General features: G+C 36.9%; 1 protein-coding gene across 1 annotated transcript in view; it reads left to right on the top strand.

Moving 5' to 3' along the window:
• SEC24D (SEC24 homolog D, COPII coat complex component) overlaps window positions 1-20,581 on the top strand; it is a 196,443-nt gene that overhangs the window by 83,135 nt on the left and 92,727 nt on the right. The window contains exons 9-10 of the mRNA XM_053703594.1: window positions 1,518-1,656; window positions 7,920-8,035. Of these exons, the coding sequence (XP_053559569.1) occupies window positions 1,518-1,656; window positions 7,920-8,035 (255 nt within the window). The remainder of the gene's footprint in view (window positions 1-1,517; window positions 1,657-7,919; window positions 8,036-20,581) is intronic.

Genomic DNA, 20,581 nt, shown 5'->3' with positions numbered 1-20,581 from the left:
GAATGCAAGGTACCCGAAAAAATATGGGGTACCTTGCATTTAATCTTCATTGTGCGACAGAAGATTGCATGAAGAGGAGCCTCCACGCCACCGAGGACCGCCGCCGCTAAGGACCACCGCCGCTGAGGACCGCTGCCGCTGAGGTTTTACGCATCAGGGAAGCCAGCTCCGCACCTCCGCTCCATGCCCCCTTCGCTCTGGATGAAGATAGAAGATGATGGAGCCGACTGGAAGAAGACCTTCTCCGCGGGACTTCAGCAATGGTGAGTACCTATTTGGGCCTTAGTGTTAGGATTTTTTTTTATTTTTGTAGTCTTTTTTATATTTAAGATTAGGGATTTAATGGGCTGGAAAATAGCTGAGTGCCCTTTTAAGGGCAATGCCCAAACAAATGCCCTTAAGGGGCAATGTGTAGTTTAGGTTTTTTTAGTGTTATTTTTTTTTTTTTTTTGGGGGGGGTGGGGGGTTTGATGGGTGGGGGGTTTACTTTTTTATTTTCATAGGAATTAGGTTTAATTTTTTAATTTTTTTTAATTTTAGATTATTATTTTGTAATTTAATGTTAGGTTTTATTTAAGTGTAACTTAGTATTGGGGTTAATTTAGAGGGTGTTAGGTTAGGGTGCTTAGTAATTAAATTAGTTATGTGCATTGTGGGGGGTTGGCGGCTTAGGAGTTAATAGGTTTATTAGGTTTATTGTGATGTGGGGGTTTGTCGGTTTAGGGGTTAATTAGGTTTATTGAGATGTGGGGGTTTGTCGGTTTAAGGGTTAATAGGTTAATTAGGTTTATTGCGATGTGGGGGTTTGTCGGTTTAGGGGTTAATAAGTTTATTAGGTTTATTGCGATGTGGGAGGTTGGTGGTTTAGGGGTTAATAGGTTAATTAGTGGGGGTTTGCGGTTTTCGGTGTTTGTTAATACTTTGTGCGGGAGGTTAGATTTTTTTTTTGTTATACTTTGTGTGGGCGGTTACGTGTTTTTTTTTTTTAAGGCTTCGGGTTTGCCTACGCTGCATCCAGGTGGATTCCGAAAATGGCAGGGTGGTGAAAGAATCTACTGCAGGTGGATTCTTTCACATCCCTGCCATTTTGCCATTTTCGGAATCCACTGGGATGCAGCTTTGCTGCATCCAGGTGGATTCTTTTGGCTGCGTTTGCAGGATGCATGCATAACTGGTGACACCGTTTGCAGGATGCATGCATAACTGGTGACACCAACAGGCGTGATACAAACACAATTATAGTATAGATGAAATAAATTAGATTCCTAAATAACTAGTATAAATAAGTTTAGTAAATAGTGTGCCTACTGCGCATAAATTCAGTAATAATCTTTAGTGTTAGCAGTTTAAAGCTGGTGGTTAAATGTCTAATCTGATAATTATGATCCAGTTAATTTTCAAAAATCTAGTATTTAGGAGCGATTCAACAATTATATAGTAGATTACAATCCATTAAGTAATAAAACATATTTGAATACATAATCATATTTAATTTAGCTGCTTTAATTTATTTACAGACACCGCTTTATCTCGTTAACCATGGAGAAACTGGACCAATCCGATGCAATCGATGTAAAGCATATATGTGCCCATTTATGCAGTTTATTGAAGGTGGAAGAAGATTCCTATGTTGTTTCTGTAGCTGTGTCAACGAAGGTATGTTTCTCCTCAATTAGCTCGACTACAGTTATACTTACTGTAATTCAATCTAGAAAAAAAGATTGGGTGAAATATAGGAGCTGCAGCAGTAAGATAGCTTCTTACAAAACTTAATGCTTATAGTAATAGGTAAAGGTACGAAGTTGGTATATTTTTATCATTTACTAAAGAATGCTTCCTGTTTTTGGAAGTTCTGTTGTGATATATCCAGCCACATGAGATGAGCAATATTCATATTTTAATTGTCTGGCTCTTGTTAGGAAGCACACATTTTGTATATGTATTCCTTGTATCTGCTCCCAAAGATGATTTTGTAACTAACTGTAAATATTGTTTGATATTGGAAATAAAAATGGTAACCAAACACAAGGTCCAAATATAGATAAAGAGTGGAGTCAGTAGAATGAGAAAAAAAAGCATACACATGACAAAGGACAATTCAAAAAGAATAATACAAAACATCTAATAGGTACCCCATTAGCTAGTTACTGATTGCTGCTTTCCGTTCGTATTATACTGTAATGTTACATACTGTCTGCCAGTGTCAAGCCGATGTGAATTGCATTGTTTGCTGCATCCTCTGTCTTTCTTTTGTTTAGGGTGTTATCTCTGTTTCTGATTTATTAAATGGGTTCAATACCAAGACTACATGAGGTCATTGTTAAAGTCGGATTGATTATGCATGTGCTATAAGCTATGGATTGTGGTAGAATAATAGAAGTTGTAAGAGCAGTGCCTCATTAGGGACAAATGCTTGGGACCCATACAGCTTAAATAGAAGCTGAACTTACAAAGTTAAATGGGACATGACGCTCAAATGTTTTTCTATCATGCATATGAAAGAGCAGCAGGTAAACATGCCCCTGATGCCCCTGTTTCCGCACAAGCTTTCAGACTGCTGCTCCTTAACTGGTCCACAGCCTCTGAGGCTGCGGACATTAATCCACCCAATCCTATACGATGCTAGCGGGTGATTGACCGCAAATCTGCAGGGGGCAACATTGCACAAGCAGTTCACTAGAACTTCTTGTGCAATGTTAAATGCCGATAGTGTATGCTATCAGCATTCAGCGTATCATGTCCGCCAGAAAAATAATAATTCAGCCCCTTAATGTGAAACTAACAGGAATGGCATGATTGTTTATAGCTGAGTCACTGGAATCTAATGCTTTGTGGCTAATTACCACAATTCAAAAAGTTGGTTTTGTTCAGCAGATAAATATCCATTTTTCATAAAAGTGCTGTAATATATTGTGATATATTCTATTTTAAACATCAAATATCTTTTAAAAATCAGGTACTGCCAGATTTGAATTCCCTATCAGTAAAACTTGATAGATCTGGCACAGACTTTCTCAATGTCACTTTAAAATTCCACAACTGCGTATTTTCTTCTTTACAGTCTAATGTGACTTTTATTATTTCATTACATTGTCCTAGGTATCTCCTTTAATATAACCATATTCACCTCTACTGAACCCTTTATAAAAATACTGTTAAACAGTATTTGATATTCCAGGAAGATTCCCTTGTAGCAGAGGCTACTCGTTAGTTTTTATTTTTATTTTCAGTTATTACATGCAAATGGAAAACATCAACAAAACATTTAATAAATAGCCACCAAAAAATAATTTGTTTTCACTTTCCGTGAAACTTGGTTCTCATCTTACAGAGTGATAACAGGAATGTGGCATCATGCATCTACAATCTCCATAATAATTTCACTACTCAGTCATCACAAGCAGACCCTATTAATCATATTGGAAAACATCACCAAAAATAAATCTGAGACTATGCTTTTTCTATAGTGTGTAAGGTTTTCTCATTAAAAAGTGTCAGCATTTATAAACTTCCTTTAAATCCAAAACTACTTCTACCTATTGCTCTGTCCTAGGAATCTAAAACAATTTATATTAGACATGTGCGTTTTTGTTCCGGCCAAATTTAGTTTTCGTCTGGATTCTGGCCGTTACAGAGATTTGAATGCATCCGAATTTCCGAATCGGCACCATAACTAAAATCCCGAATATTTTTGAAAATTAATAAATCAGTTTCCGAATTTTTGGACCCATTCTTTATTCATATTCAGAATTTTTCATTGTGCTAAGCTAAACCGCAGTTCCCCGACATCGAGGACACTAACTAAATCACTAAATAATCATATTAACCCCTAAACCGACGTTCCCCGACACTAACTAAACCTATTAAACTCTAAACCGCTGTTCCCAAACATCGACAAAACTAACTAATGCTATTAACCCCTAAACTTAACCTATTAACCCCTAACCTGCAGTTCCCAAACATCGCCGACACAAACTAAACCTATTACCCCCTAAACCACAGTTCCCAAACATCGACAAAACTAACTAACCCTATTAACCCCTAAACCGCAGTTCCCTGACATGGCCGACACAAACTAAACCTATTTAAACCTTCAGCAACTGTGTGTACCGATTTTGGGGTTAGTGTTTTTTTTTTTTTTTTTTTAAGATTAGGGCTTTTAATGGGCCGAAAAAGAGCTGAATGACCTTTTAAGGGCAGTAAAAGAGCTGAATGCCCTTTTAAGGGCAATCCCCATACAAATGCCCTTTTTAGGGCAAGGGGTAGATTAAGTTTTTTTTAGTTAGTTTTTTTTTATTTTGTGGGTTTGGGGGGGTGGGGGTTTGTAACGTTAGGGGGTGTTTGTTTTAATTTTTTAGCAAAAGAGTTGTTTAACTTTAGGGCAATGCCATACAAAAGGCCCTTTTAATGGCTATTGGTAGTTTATTATAGATTAGGTTTTTTTTATTTTTGGGTGAGTTTTTTTTTTTTAAAAAACGGGGTATGAGTATAGGAATAATTTTTATTATTTTGGATAATTTGGTTTGTTATTTTTTGTTAAGGGTGTATTTTTTTTTTTTTTTTAGATTAGGCATTTTTATATTGAATGGGCCGAAAAAGAGCTGAATGCCCTTTTCGGGGCAATGGGTACATTAGGTTTATTTTTATTTTGTGGGTTTGGGGGGGTGGGGGTTTGTTATTTTATGGGGGGGGGGGGGTTTGTGCAAAAGAGCTGTTAACTCTAGGGCAATGCCCTACAAAAGGCCCTTTTTTATCCAGACAAGACTTGTTCCACTTCACAACAGTTAATGAAGGATAAACAGACTATATAGCGAGTAAGAGGAAGCTTATTATTGGGCAAGGATACAGCAGTAGAACGAGGTCTGGAACACACTTAGGCAGGGTTAGCAAAAATAAGATGGCAAAGTACCAGCGATGAAGAAGATTTTATAACAGATCTTAAAACAGTCCAAAGTTGGCAACAAGATTTAAAAACACTGTAGACAGTACAAGAGGGGAAGAAAGCTCATGTTCAAAACAGACCAGTTTAGCAACAGGTAATCCAAATTTCCATGTGAAGTACAAAGGGACTAAACAATTTCAAAGGTCAAGAAAAGAACAGTTCGGCAACAGGCAATCACAAAAATAACTCATCCACTTTGTAATCTGAGACAACAGATGCATAGGAAAAAAAGGAGGTGTCACATCGAAATCTAAAGCAAAAACAAACATCAAAGAAGAGAAATGATGCAGATAAAACTGTCTTGGCACAAAATTAAGTGAAACCTGGGAGAGCAAAGAAGTGTCAATTTTTTTTAACAAAGCCAAAAAGGTAAACAGTGTTGAAATAGAACACCAAGTATTCCATACCAAAGATATTATGAATCAACTATTCTTATTTTACTCTGACTCAGTGAAACCAAGACTATGTTACTGTAGTCTTGAGGAAAATTAACCTCCTGTTTTTAACTTTGGATTATTTTGGCCTCTGTGTCTTCAGAATCAAAATGACCAACTTCCTTTTTTTGAATTTTTAGATACCTCTGAAAGGGGCAAAATTACCCACTCCCTCACCCCACATCACCTCTATAATTGAGCTATTGATTTATTTACAGGAAACTTTCCCCAGGGATGTATGTACCCTCTGTCTTAATCTTTATTTCCAAAAAAAGATGGTGACCTTTAACCCTGCATTGACTACTGTGTTCTCAATAAAATAACTATCAAGAACAGATATAATTTACAATAGATCTTAAATTTGATCAACAGGGTGCCTTACTATTCACTAACATGGACCTCCAGTGACTACAATATAATACAAATCTGCCAGGGTGATGAGTGTAAGACAACATTTAACATAAGATCCAGGCACTTTAAGTACCATATCATTATCATTTCCACTTGCAGCATAAGGGCTTTTCTTGAAACTCTGAAAGACTGTATAGTTCCTTGAGTTTTATTTATTTTTTTAAATACTGTCTGTAAAAAATGTGAAGCAATTTTTGTTTAAAAAAGCAGCAACAAATATATCCTACAAAAAAAGTTGATTTGATCCTATTGCAAGTAAAGTATGACTACAATTTTGTTGTAAGAAATTATTACAATCATTTAATGTGTGGGATCATAGTTTTAAGAGGGATCCTTATTTTTTTAACATACAATCATTAGCTGTGCCAAACTGATTAATTTTAATATAAAGTACACCCATAAGGATGTTATAATAAGCATAAAAAAGACTTCTGACTGTTGTAAAAATATTTATGCAACTAATCAATCAATAGAAGATGGAGCTGTACATTGTAAAACTATTTCTCACAGTTTACTGCCATATAACACTTTTAATGCATCAGGGAGGGGGGATTTGGAATTTTGAAACAAAATAGTTGTTTGAATAAGCCATATGTGCCTATGTATTTTATGGCTTCAGCATCCATTAATCTTACAATGACAAGCTCATTTTCGCTGAAGATACCATGCCATATTTGTCCAAGAATTACTCTATGTGACTCACAAGCAAGTGTTTCTGTGATTTTGGATGGATCCCAGGATTTCTTTTTGTCAGTACTGTTCCTGCTAGACATTTAAATTAACTTGGATTTCCTCATTTGTATCTTTGCGGTACAGTCTTTTCCCTAAAACAGTAATCCTTTAAACTTTGAAACATGAACCCTTGGAGACCATAGCAGAGAATTTCCTATTCTCTTGGCAAGAACAACATTGTTGTTTTTAATTTAGTAAAAACGAAATGGCCTCTCTATGTTTATTTTCATAAACACCCAGCATTTCTTGCAAAACATATACTAACACAAATGTAATTTATTATAGCCAAAGCAATTATCGGTACATTTAATCTGTGCATTGTGATATTTTACATCCACTTAAGTTTTGATTTATGTCCAAGCAGGGCACACTGCCCTGAAATGTTTCTGTTTTTTTCTTTTAAAAAGTTTAAAATTAAATCATGCCATAGGCTTAGTTATAGGTTACAAAAATAATGTTTTTGTTCCATATTATAAATGGTGCAAACCTCAAGGTCTCAGAGCGGCCCCATCTATAGCTAGTGGTCGCAACCAATCCTTTAAGGTTTTTTTTTTTGGGTGGCCCTGACCACCTCTGAGCAGAAAACAGATATTAGTAATTTCTTTGTGATTTTTGTTCATAAAATATCTAGCAATTTTAAGACACTTTCCAATTTACTTCCATTATCAAATTTTGCAGTCTTTTTGTATACACACTTTCTGGGGAACAAGATCCTACTGAGTAATATGCACAAGCTCACAGGGTATACGTATACTAGTCTGTGATTGGCTGATGTCTGTCACATGATACAGAGGGCCAGAAAATGGGAGAAAAAATAAATTTGCCAGAAAAATCTACTGCTTATTTGAAATATTGAGTAGGTGTTAAATCATTTCCTTTTTTATGCACTTGTTAATTATGCAATTCTACAGCATTGATTGGTCCTTTAATTCACTTTGAAAGTAACAGAAAGTGCATATTTGCTCACAGACTATACTTTAGGACAGGTTATTCATTGTCTAATAAGTATGATATAATAAGGACAACTCCCATACCTATAGAGTACAATGAGGCATCCAAGCACATGAACATCAATTAAACAAAATACTAGAAATTAATATATTTTATAAAGTCATCATTTAGATGCACCAAAGGAAACATGTCTTTATTGTCCCTTTAATCACAATGACACACAATACCGGGTGATCATCTGTAGTGTTTTGTAAGCTGGAAATAAATGATAATGTAATCAGAAAGATAATTAGTGTTTTTCATTATCCTTAATGATTTGATTCATTAGTACTTTATTGTACAGCATATTTATACATAGTGCAGTTAACTTTTTTACAGCATTAAAATCTGAACCAAATGCAGTTAGAGTTTTTTTTATTAATAACTTTCCTTCCTATCTGATTTGCTAGTGCCTCCATTCTATTTTCAACATCTGGATCATATTGGCCGGAGAGTCGACTACTATGAAAGGCCAGAACTGTCTCTTGGATCATATGAATATGTTGCTACATTGGATTACTGCAAAGTAAGTGCAAAGTGAATTTAAGGTTTTCTAGTATTCTAACATTTGCATCTCTCATTGATGTCTACTATCTTATTTAGGCTCGAAAATGGTATAGTTATATAAAAGCATAGAAATAGATTTTGATGGCAGATACAAATCAAATGGCCCAACTACTTTACTTTTTTGCTGTCATCGGTATTGTCCTATGTAGCATCCTAGATATATTTGTGTATTTGCGCCTGTCTTTGTTGGAAGGCTGGTACAAATGCCTGCTACCAAGTGATTTTTTAAGTCTGCCTGTAATCACAATAAAAAGTGCCTCCTTAGTGAGTTTATTAATCCAGTAGTTTAAGTTTCCTGTCATATCAACTTTAACAACATTTCAGTAGTTCTCTTTTTAGCAGTTTCTAAAATAGTTAAATTATCATGAAGATACAGTTTGTAGCAATGTATGTAATCTACTGAAGTCAGATGTGATCTATAAAGTGGCATAAATACTTTAATTTTTGGTTAATTACATCACTTCCTATACACCCAAAAACACTTCTAGATTTACCTTATACAATATTTACTGCTATATGTGTGCTTATTTTATTTAAGAAACCATAAAATGAAGGCTTAGGATGAGTCAGGGAGATCCATTGATGCTGTGATGAATGATCTGTGGATGAACTGATAATGTACAGGGGTGGGTTTTCAGCTGTTGTGTGGGAATGATTTGCTGTGTTGTAGGCAGGTCTTGTGGCATGGCTAGACAGTCCCTTTTTTCATTCCAGAAACTAGGATATTTATAAGGCAGAGAGAGTTGCAGAAGGGGCAGCAGGTAGAGCTACCAGGCTGTGACAATAATGCAAGATGGGGGAGAGTTAGGAGCTCTACTTTTTCATAGATTCTATTGGATTCATGTTGTCAGACTATTTTGTTTTGTTTTGTTTTTGGGAATTTGTATTATGTAGTATTATTATTATGGGAAAAACTAATAAAAACATTTGAAAAAAAAAAAAACCTCTCCTGAAAAAAGGTGTGTGGTTTAACAGTTTTGGTCTATATACACTCTTGTGTTTGAAACAAAACAGCACTGGATAAATTAATATCAATTTAAAAAAATAAATATGAAGCAAAATCCAAGTCAGTTGAAAATAAGAACTAAAATGTTATTGATTTAAGATTAGAAACACCAGTGATACATTGGCCTATATTTAACAAAGTCTGGCGGACCTGATCCGACAGTGTGAATCAGGTCCGCCAGACCTCGCTGAATGCGGAGAGCAATACGCTCTCCATATTCAGCATTGCACCAGCAGCTCACAAGAGCTGCTGGTGCAACGCCGCCCCCTGCTGACTCGCGGCCAATCGGCCGGCAGCAGGGAGGTGTCAATCAACCCGATCGTACTCGATCGGGTTGGATTGCGGCGATTCCTGTCCGCCTGCTCAGAGCAGGCAGACAGGGTTATGGAGCAGCGGTCTTTAGACCGCTGCTTCATAACTGCTGTTTCTGGCGAGTCTTCAGACTCGCCAGAAACACGGGCCGTCAAGCTCCTTTCGGAGCTTGATAGATAGGCCCCATAGTCCGTACTAAATAATTCACATAACTTGATTTAACCAATTAATAATGACTTAAATGCTTAAAAGACCATCGGCTAGATTACGAGTTTTTTCGTTAAAGACTTGCAGTGCTAACGCTCCATTTTTTTCCATACGCTGGTATTACAAGTTTTCTGAATGGCTGTGTTAGCTTCAGAAAAGTGTGCGTTGAGCAAATTTAGCGCCACTTCTCCCTGTAATACCAGCGTTGCTTACGGTAGCGGTAAGTTGGCTAAAACGTGCTCGTGCATGATTTCCCCATAGGAAACAATGGGGCTGAGGCGGCTGAAAAAAAACCTAACACCTGCAAAAAAGCAGCGTCCAGCTCTTAACGCAGCCCCATTGTTTCCTATGGGGAAATACTTTCTAAGTCTACACCTAACACTCTAACATGAACCCTGAGTCTAAACACCCCTAATCTAACACTTATTAACCCCTAATCTGCCGCCCCCGACATCGTCGCCACCTACATTATATTATTAACCCCTAATCTGCCGCTCCGGAAACTGCCGCCACCTACATTATACCTATGAACCCCTAATCTGCTGCCCTAACACCGCCGACACCTACATTATATTTATTAACCCCTAATCTGCCGCCCCAATGTCGCCACCACCTACCTACAATTATTAACCCCTAATCTGCTGCCCCCAACGTCGCCGCCACTATAATAAAGTTATTAACCCCTAAACCGCCGCACTCCCGCCTCGCAAACACTATAATACATTTTATTAACCCCTAATCTGCCGTCCCTAACATCGCCGACACTTACCTACAATTATTAACCCCTAATCTGCCGCCCCCAACGTCGCCGCTACTATATTAAATGTATTAACCCCTAAACCTAAGTCTAACCCTAATACCCCCTAACTTAAATCTAATTTAAATAAATCCAAATAAATTATTCCTATTTAAAACTAAATACCTATAAAATAAACCCTAATATAGCTACAATATAACTAATAGTTACATTATAGCTATTTTAGGATTTATTTTTATTTTACAGGCAACTTTGTATTTATTTTAACTAGGTACAATAGTTATTAAATAGTTATTAACTATTTAATAACTACCTAGCTAAAATAAAGACAAAATTACCTGTAAAATAAATCCTAACCTAAGTTACAATTACACCTAACACTACACTATAATTAAAATCATTAAAGGGACAGTAAACCTTAAAATTAATGTTATATAATTCTGCACATAGTGCAGAATTATATAACATTATATTAGCCAACCATTAGATCGCTCCCACTCTGTCTGACAGCAGGAGCGAGCTGCACTTAGGCAATATTATGTTAAATAATGGTTGGCTAATATAATGTTATATAATTCTGCACTATGTGCAGAATTATATAACATTAATTTTAAGGTTTACTGACCCTTTAACTAAACTACCTAAAATTAAATACAATTAAATAAAATAAACTAAATAACGAAAAAAAACCCCACTAAATTACAGAAAATAAAAAAGAAATTACAAGAAGTTTAAACTAATTACACCTAATCTAAGCCCCGTAATAAAATAAAAAAGCCCCCCAAAATAATAAAAGTCCCTACCCTATACTAAATTACAAAGTAATCAGCTCTTTTACCAGCCCTTAAAAGGGCTTTTTGCGGGGCATTGCCCCAAAGTAATCAGCTCTTTTACCTGTAAAAAAAAATGCAACCCCCTCCCAACATTAAAACCCACCACCCACATACCCCTACTCTAAAACCCACCCAAACCCCCCTTAAAAAAACCTAACACTAACCCCCTGAAGATCACCATACCTTGAGCTGTCTTCACCCAGCCGGGCCGAAGTCTTCATCCAAGCGGGGCAGAAGAGGTCCTCCATCCGGCCGAAGTCTTCATCCAAGCGGGGCAGAAGAGGTCCTCCATCCGGCCGAAGTCTTCATCCAAGCGGCATCTTCTATCTTCATCCATCCGCGGCTCCATCTTCAAGACCTCCGAAGCGGAACATCCTTCTTCCCCGACGGACTAACGACAAATGAAGGTTCCTTTAAGTGATGTCATCCAAGATGGCGTCCCTCAAATTCCGATTGGCTGATAGGATTCTATCAGCCAATCGGAATTAAGGTAGGAAAAATCTGATTGGCTTATTCAATCAGCCAATCGGATTGAAGTACAATCCGAGGGCTAATTAATATTACTTTTACTGCTTATAAGGACTAGAGGATGTGATACATACTTTATGAGTTAATATTCCATAATTTTTACCAACAAGAGCAAGCTAGGGGTCCGACAGGGGTAGCTCAGTCTCTCCTGTTCGTGTTTTAACTAGCTTGCTCTTGTTGGTAAAAATTATGGAATATTAACTCATAAAGTATGTATCACAGCCTCTAGTCCTTATAAGCAGTAAAAGTAATATTAATTAGCCCTCGGATTGTAAGGGCTTAGTTTATCCTTAATTATCTTGGGACTGAGGACTGTTGAACATCACAGATTTATCTCCTAGCATTTTATTGCCATTGTGCAATCCACAGAGTTTAAGTGTTTTTAATCTTTAGCCTAGCTACTGTATGCATGTATGTTTCTAGTTGTAATATACCTTTAAGGACTGATCCCTCCTACCAACAGCCAAACCCTATTTAAACCTCACATTGCCATATTCAAACTGCCTGTTAATTGATGTACTTTGTTTAAGCCTGCTCTGTTAAGAGTTTAGCTTTATATTCATAGTTCTAAAGACCAGGTCTCTGTTTATTTATCCTTTGAATTATTCAGCTTGTTATAACCTTTACTAGCTTATACTCCTAGAGGTTTATTCAATTCAAACCTTTATCACATTCAGCTATTCAGTATTTTTTGCAGCCGCAATATTTAGCTCTGTGTAAAATTCCAGCATCAGCTGTGTATCGGATCATCCTTACCGCAACCGGAAGTAAGTCACACTCTCACCGGCTTCTCACTTCTCCACACGCTTTGGGACAAACAAACCTCCGGATCTTTTCTCATCAGGTATATTCCTCCCAAGACAAAGGTACTGTGATCGCTTACTTAGAGACTGAAGTGGTAAGATTATATGTCGATAAATCCTCTAAGAACTCGTAAGCACTATTCGTACAAACCTGTGACTGAACAACCAGTTATTCATATATGCTTCCAAAAGGATGTGAATGAATGTGTGGGACTTGTAAATATTTTATTCCAGTGAGAGTGTGTGAAGTTTGTTTGCGATACTATTGAAACACCTGGTACAACTTGTTGAAGTGATTATTCCTGCTGAACATTATACCTCTAACCAAGTCATTAAGCCGAAACTTGAGACAGCTATTCTAACACTGCTCATAGGAAACCTGTGTTATAATAAACACACGTTGTTTCTTTTCCAGTGTCATTCATTACTGTATTTGTTACTAATTAGCTCACAGTTTATGATCTTAGTAAATATAACCATTTTGCTGAGACTTAAAACACAAGAGCAACAAAACCAATTTTATATTGGTCAGGAGTATTACAGTATTAACAGGCCAAAATATCTGTTTGTTTACTCTTTAAGCCATGGAACCACAAGAGATTCAGAATGAATTCTCTAACATACATCAAAAGTTGGATTACCTTGCACGTGGCTTAACAGAGGTGCAAGCAGAGAATACAGCTTTAAAAGCCTTACTAAAGGAATGTTTAACCCCTAAGGAGCAGGCTACTCCTGAACCTCAAATTCAGCCTCCTACTCCTTTTTCTGGTAAACGCTCAGTTTTCAGAGATTTCAAAAATGCATGCAATTTGTTATTTACTTTGAGACCTAGGACTTACCATAGTGAGAGAATAAAAGTTTGCACTACTATATCTTACTTACTAGGGGAACCTAGAACATGGGCCAATAGGCTGTATGAAACAAACGATCCTGTAATGGATTCATTGCAGGATTTTTTCTCTGCTATGTCTATCCTATATGAGGACACTAACACACAGATTAACGCAGAGACCAAACTGCGAGCTCTTAAACAGGGCAAAAGAACCGTAGAAGAGTTTATCACTGACTTTCAGATGTGGGCTTCAGACTCCAAATGGAATGAGGTCAGCCTCAGAAATCAGTTCAGGCTGGGATTATCTGAGAGCTTAAAAGATGAGCTCTCACGAATAGAAATGCCTGAGACATTATCAGCTCTCATAAAAGTCTGCATTACTCTGGACAGACGTCTAAGAGAGCGCAAGGTAGAAAAATCAGTTTATGAGACACTTTCTAGACGCACTTATCCCTCACTTACATCACAAGAAAAGACTTTATCTAACCCTATACCTATGGAAATAGGAACTATAAGGGGTCCACTTACCTCAGAAGAAAAGATAAGACGAAGATTGGCAAATCTCTGTTTATATTGTGCACATAAAGAGCACTCTGTTAGTGAATGTCCATTACTATCAAAACAAATAAAGGGTAAGACAGAATCTATAAAACAAATATATAACACCTCTAAGACACAACATCTAACTATTCCCCTTGCCTTACAGTGGGATCAAGACAACCTACAGACTGAAGGACTAATAGATTCTGGGGCGACTGGAAATTATATTGACACTGAATATGTAAAAAAGAATAAAATACCCACTGTGTGCAAAACAAACCCAGTTTTTGTGAAGTTAATTGATGGTACATTCATTCAGAATGGACCAATCACTCATCACACCATACCACTTTTAATAACCACATCCAAGGCACACACTGAATATGTAACTTTTGATATTATACCTATAGCACAGCACTCAGTCATCCTAGGTTATACATGGTTAGTTATTCATAATCCTGAAATAGATTGGACACAAAACACAGTAAACCTAAACTCAATCTATTGTACTAAGACTTGTTATCCTCACTGTTCTATAGCCACTATGGAGCAGGGTATTCCATGTGTATATCAGGATCTGGCAGACGTATTCGATTTGAAAGAAGCTGAAAATTTGCCTCCACATAGAGCATTTGACTGCCCCATTGACATTATTCCAGGATCACAAATACCTCATGGCAAAATTTATCCAATGAACCAAAATGAGCTCCAACATTTACGTACCTACTTGGATGATAATCTGAGAAAGGGTTTCATTACCCATTCAACCTCTCCAGCAGCGGCTGGGATATTCTTTGTAAAAAACAAAGATGGAACTTTACGTCCAATTATCGACTACAGAGCACTAAATAAGATCACAGTAAAGAACCGATATCCACTCCCTTTAATCCCTGAGTTACTAGAAAGACTTACTGGGGCCACTGTATTTTCAAAACTGGATTTAAAAGGAGCTTATAATCTAATCCGTATCAAGAAGGGTGATGAGTGGAAGACTGCTTTCCGCACCAGATACGGATTGTTCCAATATAACGTTATGCCCTTCGGATTATGCAATGCTCCGGCAACCTTCCAGCATTTCATAAATGAGATATTCCACGATCTCACAGATGTTTGCGTCATAATCTATTTGGATGATATCTTAATATATTCAAAAAATATGGCTGAACATGAGAAACACGTTCGATGGGTTTTAACTAGACTTAGACAAAATAAGTTATACGTTAAGTTAGAAAAATGTATCTTTCATACATCAGAAATAAAATTCCTGGGTTATATTCTAAAACCCAACAAGATTGAGATGGATCAACAAAAGATTCAGGCTATTATAGAATGGCCAAAACCCACTACCACACGCTCACTCCAGAGGTTTCTGGGGTTTGCAAATTTTTACAGGAAATTTATCAAAGGGTTTTCCTCAGTTGTAAAACCACTATCTCAACTAACTAGTAGCAATCATAAATTCAGTTGGACAAAAGAGTCCCAAGAAGCTTTTACTAAGCTAAAAGAGCTTTTCACCTCAGCACCAGTTTTAACTTTACCAGACTACAATCAAGCATTCATATTGGAAGTAGATGCTTCCAATTCTGGAATTGGAGCAGTATTATCACAACAGAACAGGGACACCAAACTGATTCATCCCATTGCTTTCTATTCAAAGACTTTCTTACCAGCAGAAAGTAATTATTCTATTGGTGACAAAGAGTTACTAGCTATAAAACGTTCACTAGAATATTGGCGACACCTTTTAGAAGGAACTAAAGAACCTTTTCTGATTTATACCGATCATAAGAACCTAGAATACTTAAGGACTAACAAGACACTTTCTTCCCGTCAAGTAAGATGGGCACTTTTTATGGATCGGTTCAATTTTTTAATAACATACCGACCAGGAAGTGCAAATGCGAAAGCTGACGCTTTATCAAGACAGTTTGATTCCAGTTTGCCACAACACATCTCAACACCAATTATACCAGAAGAAAATTTTTTGGGAGCACTCACTGGTTTAGAGACTGAAATATTATCAGCTCTGAAAGATGAGACTTCAATACCACCAGAGTGCGTTAAGGATTCAACTACAGGATTATTTTACCATAATGGAAGATTATTCATTCCTGAGTCTCAACGACAACTCATATTGAACAATACCCATGACAATGTATTATCTGGACATACAGGAATCCAAAAGACCATTGAGTTAACTAAAAGGAACTTTTGGTGGCCTCATATGGAAAAGACTATTTCTGACTACGTCATAGGCTGTGATGTCTGTGCAAGAAACAAGGCTGAGCATAGAAAACCTATAGGTTACCTGACGTCACTGCCGATTCCTGATAGACCATGGAGTACCATATCCATGGACTTCATTGTTGATTTACCAGATTCACAACATTATAATACAATATTTGTTGTAGTGGATCAATTAACCAAATTAGCTCACTTCACACCTTTAAAGGCTCTTCCTAGTGCCTTTATAACAGCAAAAGCATTCATTAGAGCTATTGTTCGCCTACATGGTTTACCATCCACCATTATAACTGACAGGGGTACTCAATTCACCTCCGCTTTCTGGAGATCACTCTGTAAGTCACTCAAGATTGACACACGATACTCCACAGCATTCCACCCACAAACCAATGGGTTAACCGAACGATTAAATCAAACATTAGAACAGTACCTCAGGTGTTATATTACGCATTTACAAGATGATTGGGTAACATACCTCCCTTTGGCAGAATTTTCATACAATAACTCTATTTCCTCTTCAACAAAGATGTCCCCATTTTTTGCCACATATGGTTATCACCCCACATCAATCACTCTTTCAAATACTCCAGTCAATTCTCCAGGTGCTACAACTTATCTCAATACCTTACAAGATCGATTAGAACAAATAAAGGCACACCTCGTTCAAGCTAAAGACAGACAAAAACATTATTATGACCAAAGACACAGACCCTCACCAGACTACAAGTTAGGTGATCAGGTACTTCTTTCTACTAAATATCTAAGGTTACAGATACCAAGTAAAAAATTAGCTAATCAGTATATAGGACCTTTTTCAATTGACAAAATCATCAATCTTAATGCAGTGAGATTAAAGCTACCACAACATTACAAAATACATAATACATTTCATGTCTCATTATTAAAACCGTATACTTCAGACCGAAACAGATTAGATTTGACAGTTCCACCTCCCATACTCCTAAACAATCAAGAAGAGTTTGAGGTAGAAAGAATCCTAGATTCTCGCATTAGGAGAAGGAGATTGGAATATCTGATCCAATGGAAGGGTTATGGACCAGAAGAGAATTCTTGGCAACATCACTCGGAGATTAACGCTCCAAGACTCCTTAGGCGTTTTCATCTCCGTTACCCATCTAAACCTCACCCTGAATCACCGGGGGTGATTCCTTAACGGGGGGGAGATGTAATATACCTTTAAGGACTGATCCCTCCTACCAACAGCCAAACCCTATTTAAACCTCACATTGCCATATTCAAACTGCCTGTTAATTGATGTACTTTGTTTAAGCCTGCTCTGTTAAGAGTTTAGCTTTATATTCATAGTTCTAAAGACCAGGTCTCTGTTTATTTATCCTTTGAATTATTCAGCTTGTTATAACCTTTACTAGGTTATACTCCTAGAGGTTTATTCAATTCAAACCTTTATCACATTCAGCTATTCAGTATTTTTTGCAGCCGCAATATTTAGCTCTGTGTAAAATTCCAGCATCAGCTGTGTATCGGATCATCCTTACCGCAACCGGAAGTAAGTCACACTCTCACCGGCTTCTCACTTCTCCACACGCTTTGGGACAAACAAACCTCCGGATCTTTTCTCATCAGGTATATTCCTCCCAAGACAAAGGTACTGTGATCGCTTACTTAGAGACTGAAGTGGTAAGATTATATGTCGATAAATCCTCTAAGAACTCGTAAGCACTATTCGTACAAACCTGTGACTGAACAACCAGTTATTCATATATGCTTCCAAAAGGATGTGAATGAATGTGTGGGACTTGTAAATATTTTATTCCAGTGAGAGTGTGTGAAGTTTGTTTGCGATACTATTGAAACACCTGGTACAACTTGTTGAAGTGATTATTCCTGCTGAACATTATACCTCTAACCAAGTCATTAAGCCGAAACTTGAGACAGCTATTCTAACACTGCTCATAGGAAACCTGTGTTATAATAAACACACGTTGTTTCTTTTCCAGTGTCATTCATTACTGTATTTGTTACTAATTAGCTCACAGTTTATGATCTTAGTAAATATAACCATTTTGCTGAGACTTAAAACACAAGAGCAACAAAACCAATTTTATATTGGTCAGGAGTATTACACTAGTTGATAAAAATAAAGTTTAATTGTATGTATGGTATGGAACACATTTTTTAACTTTGATATATCCTCTGCTCTAGCAAAGCTGAATGGTATTACACAATTGTGGTACTGGTTCTTTTTCTTAAACTGGATTGTATCCTCTATTACAATTAGTTTAACTAGTTGTTGAAATGTTATTATAGTGTTTGCGAGGCGGGAGTGCGGCGTTTTAGGGGTTAATACATTTATTAAAGTGGCGGCGATGTCCGGTCGGCAGATTAGGGGTTACAAATATTTATTATAGTGTTTGCGATGTGGGGGGCCTCGGTTTAGGGGTTCAAAGGTAGTTTATGGGTGTTAGTGTACTTTGTAGCACTTTAGTTAAGAGCTTTATGTTCCGGTGTTAGCCCATAAAGCTCTTAACTACTGACTTTTAAATGCGGTAGGAGTCTTGGAGGTAGAGGCTGTACCGCTCACTTCTTCCAAGACTTGTAATACCAGCGTTAGGAAAATCCCATTAAAAAGATAGGATACGCAATTGACGTAAGGAGATTTGCGGTAGCCAAAGTCGCGTAAGAAAAGTGAGCGGTACACCTGTACCTACCAAACTTGTAATACCAGCGGGCGTTAAAAAGCAGCGTTAGGACCCCTTAACGCTGCTTTTTAAGGCTAACGCAGAACTCAGAATCTAGGCGCATGTTTGTTTCCTGTTTCTTTTTTCACTATGGTAAACACAAGAGAACTGTCTGACATTATCAGAAATTCTGCTGTTACCAGACATAAGAATTGTAAAGGGTAAAAGGTCATCTCCATAGACTTTGACATCAATAGCTCCCAATGTTTTTTAGAAGGTTGCAGCTCATGGATCTGTCAGGAACATCATGGGATGTAGTGAGAAGAGGAAAATTGATCAGTCTTTGAAGGTTCTTTTAACTATGGAAGAAACACCACATACGTTTAAGGGTGCCCTGGAGTGATTGTTTCAAGGCGTATCATTTGTCACACTCTAAACAAAGAAGCGCTTTATGGGAAAAGGCTAAGGAGGACTCGATGAAGGCAAAGCCAAGAGGCACAATTATTATTATTATCAGTTATTTGTAGAGTGCCAACAGATTCCGCAGTGCTATACACAATTGATCTTTGCCAACACCTACCAAGTGAAACCACAGTGATTCTGGAAATATGTTCTATGGACAGATGTAACCAAAGTAGATCTCTTTGGCAATGCAGACATATGATTTGTTTATAGGTGAAGAACTGAAAAGGAAAATTTCGTTAAATTTGCCATTGGTTAAAGGAATCCTGCAAAATCCTGGATAGAGCTGAAATTTGCCACTAGGTAAAGGAATCCTACAAAAATTCAAGATCTTGAATTTCAATTAAAGAGAGTAAGAAACTCCCGGCAAACATGTGCCAAATGCTTAAAGATGGCTACAAGAAATATTTAGAGGATTCCCAAGGGTTGTGCAACCAAATATTAGGAAAGGGTGTTTCTAATGCTGATCACTTCCTCTTTTAGGTTTTAGCTGGGAAATCAATACATGTCATGCACTTTTGGACATCCCATTAATATATTCCGAAAATACAAAGTAGGTACATTTCCCATTACATTGTGTATAAAGTATTTAAATGGGCCAATAAAGTGTATATCCCCATTATTCCTGTTGAATTACTGACCATTAACAAATTGTTTCTTTGCAGTCAACTTATCTGTTTGTGAAAAACTGTTCAGCTTTAATTTATCTTACTATTTGCCTTCTAGGGGCATGGCAAGACCTTGTGATATGCTTTATATGTTGTATCAAGTCAACTTCCTTAGAATCCCCTGCTGTGTTTGCAATAGTTTATTGCATTGCTCAGATTTCATCATGAATGGTCACAAGTAAAGTTATTTCTCAGGGTAGTTTTAGAACAAGTTACTTTTTCCCCAGTTGTATACTGATGTATACACCTAAGTAACAGATATATATTAATCTGTCATTTTCCTTTTATATTTATTTAGCTATGCTCTCTTATATGTACTAATTTCCCAAATCAGAGAGTTAAACCATTGCTTTCTTATAAGATTAAATTATATATATATTTATATATATACAATTACCATGAATATGAATGCGTGTGTTTGTGACATAACCCTTCTGCTTAAAGTATAGTCTACTTTATTGTGTCTAAGGATATATGATGATTAGGAAAGCCTTGGAGCTAGCTATTAGCTAACATATTTTGTCTTCTTAATCTGCCTTGTGCACTAAATCTTCTGTTTGCATTTATTAGTATTAGTGTTCAAATCCTCAGTTTCTCAGTTTCTGTTAACATACCATGAACCTTTCCCTCTAAGTAAACCATTTCATCCTTTA

Source organism: Bombina bombina, chromosome 2, assembly GCF_027579735.1.
Source record: "Bombina bombina isolate aBomBom1 chromosome 2, aBomBom1.pri, whole genome shotgun sequence".
Taxonomy (NCBI): domain Eukaryota; kingdom Metazoa; phylum Chordata; class Amphibia; order Anura; family Bombinatoridae; genus Bombina; species Bombina bombina.
This window is presented reverse-complemented; position numbering and strand designations above follow the sequence as displayed.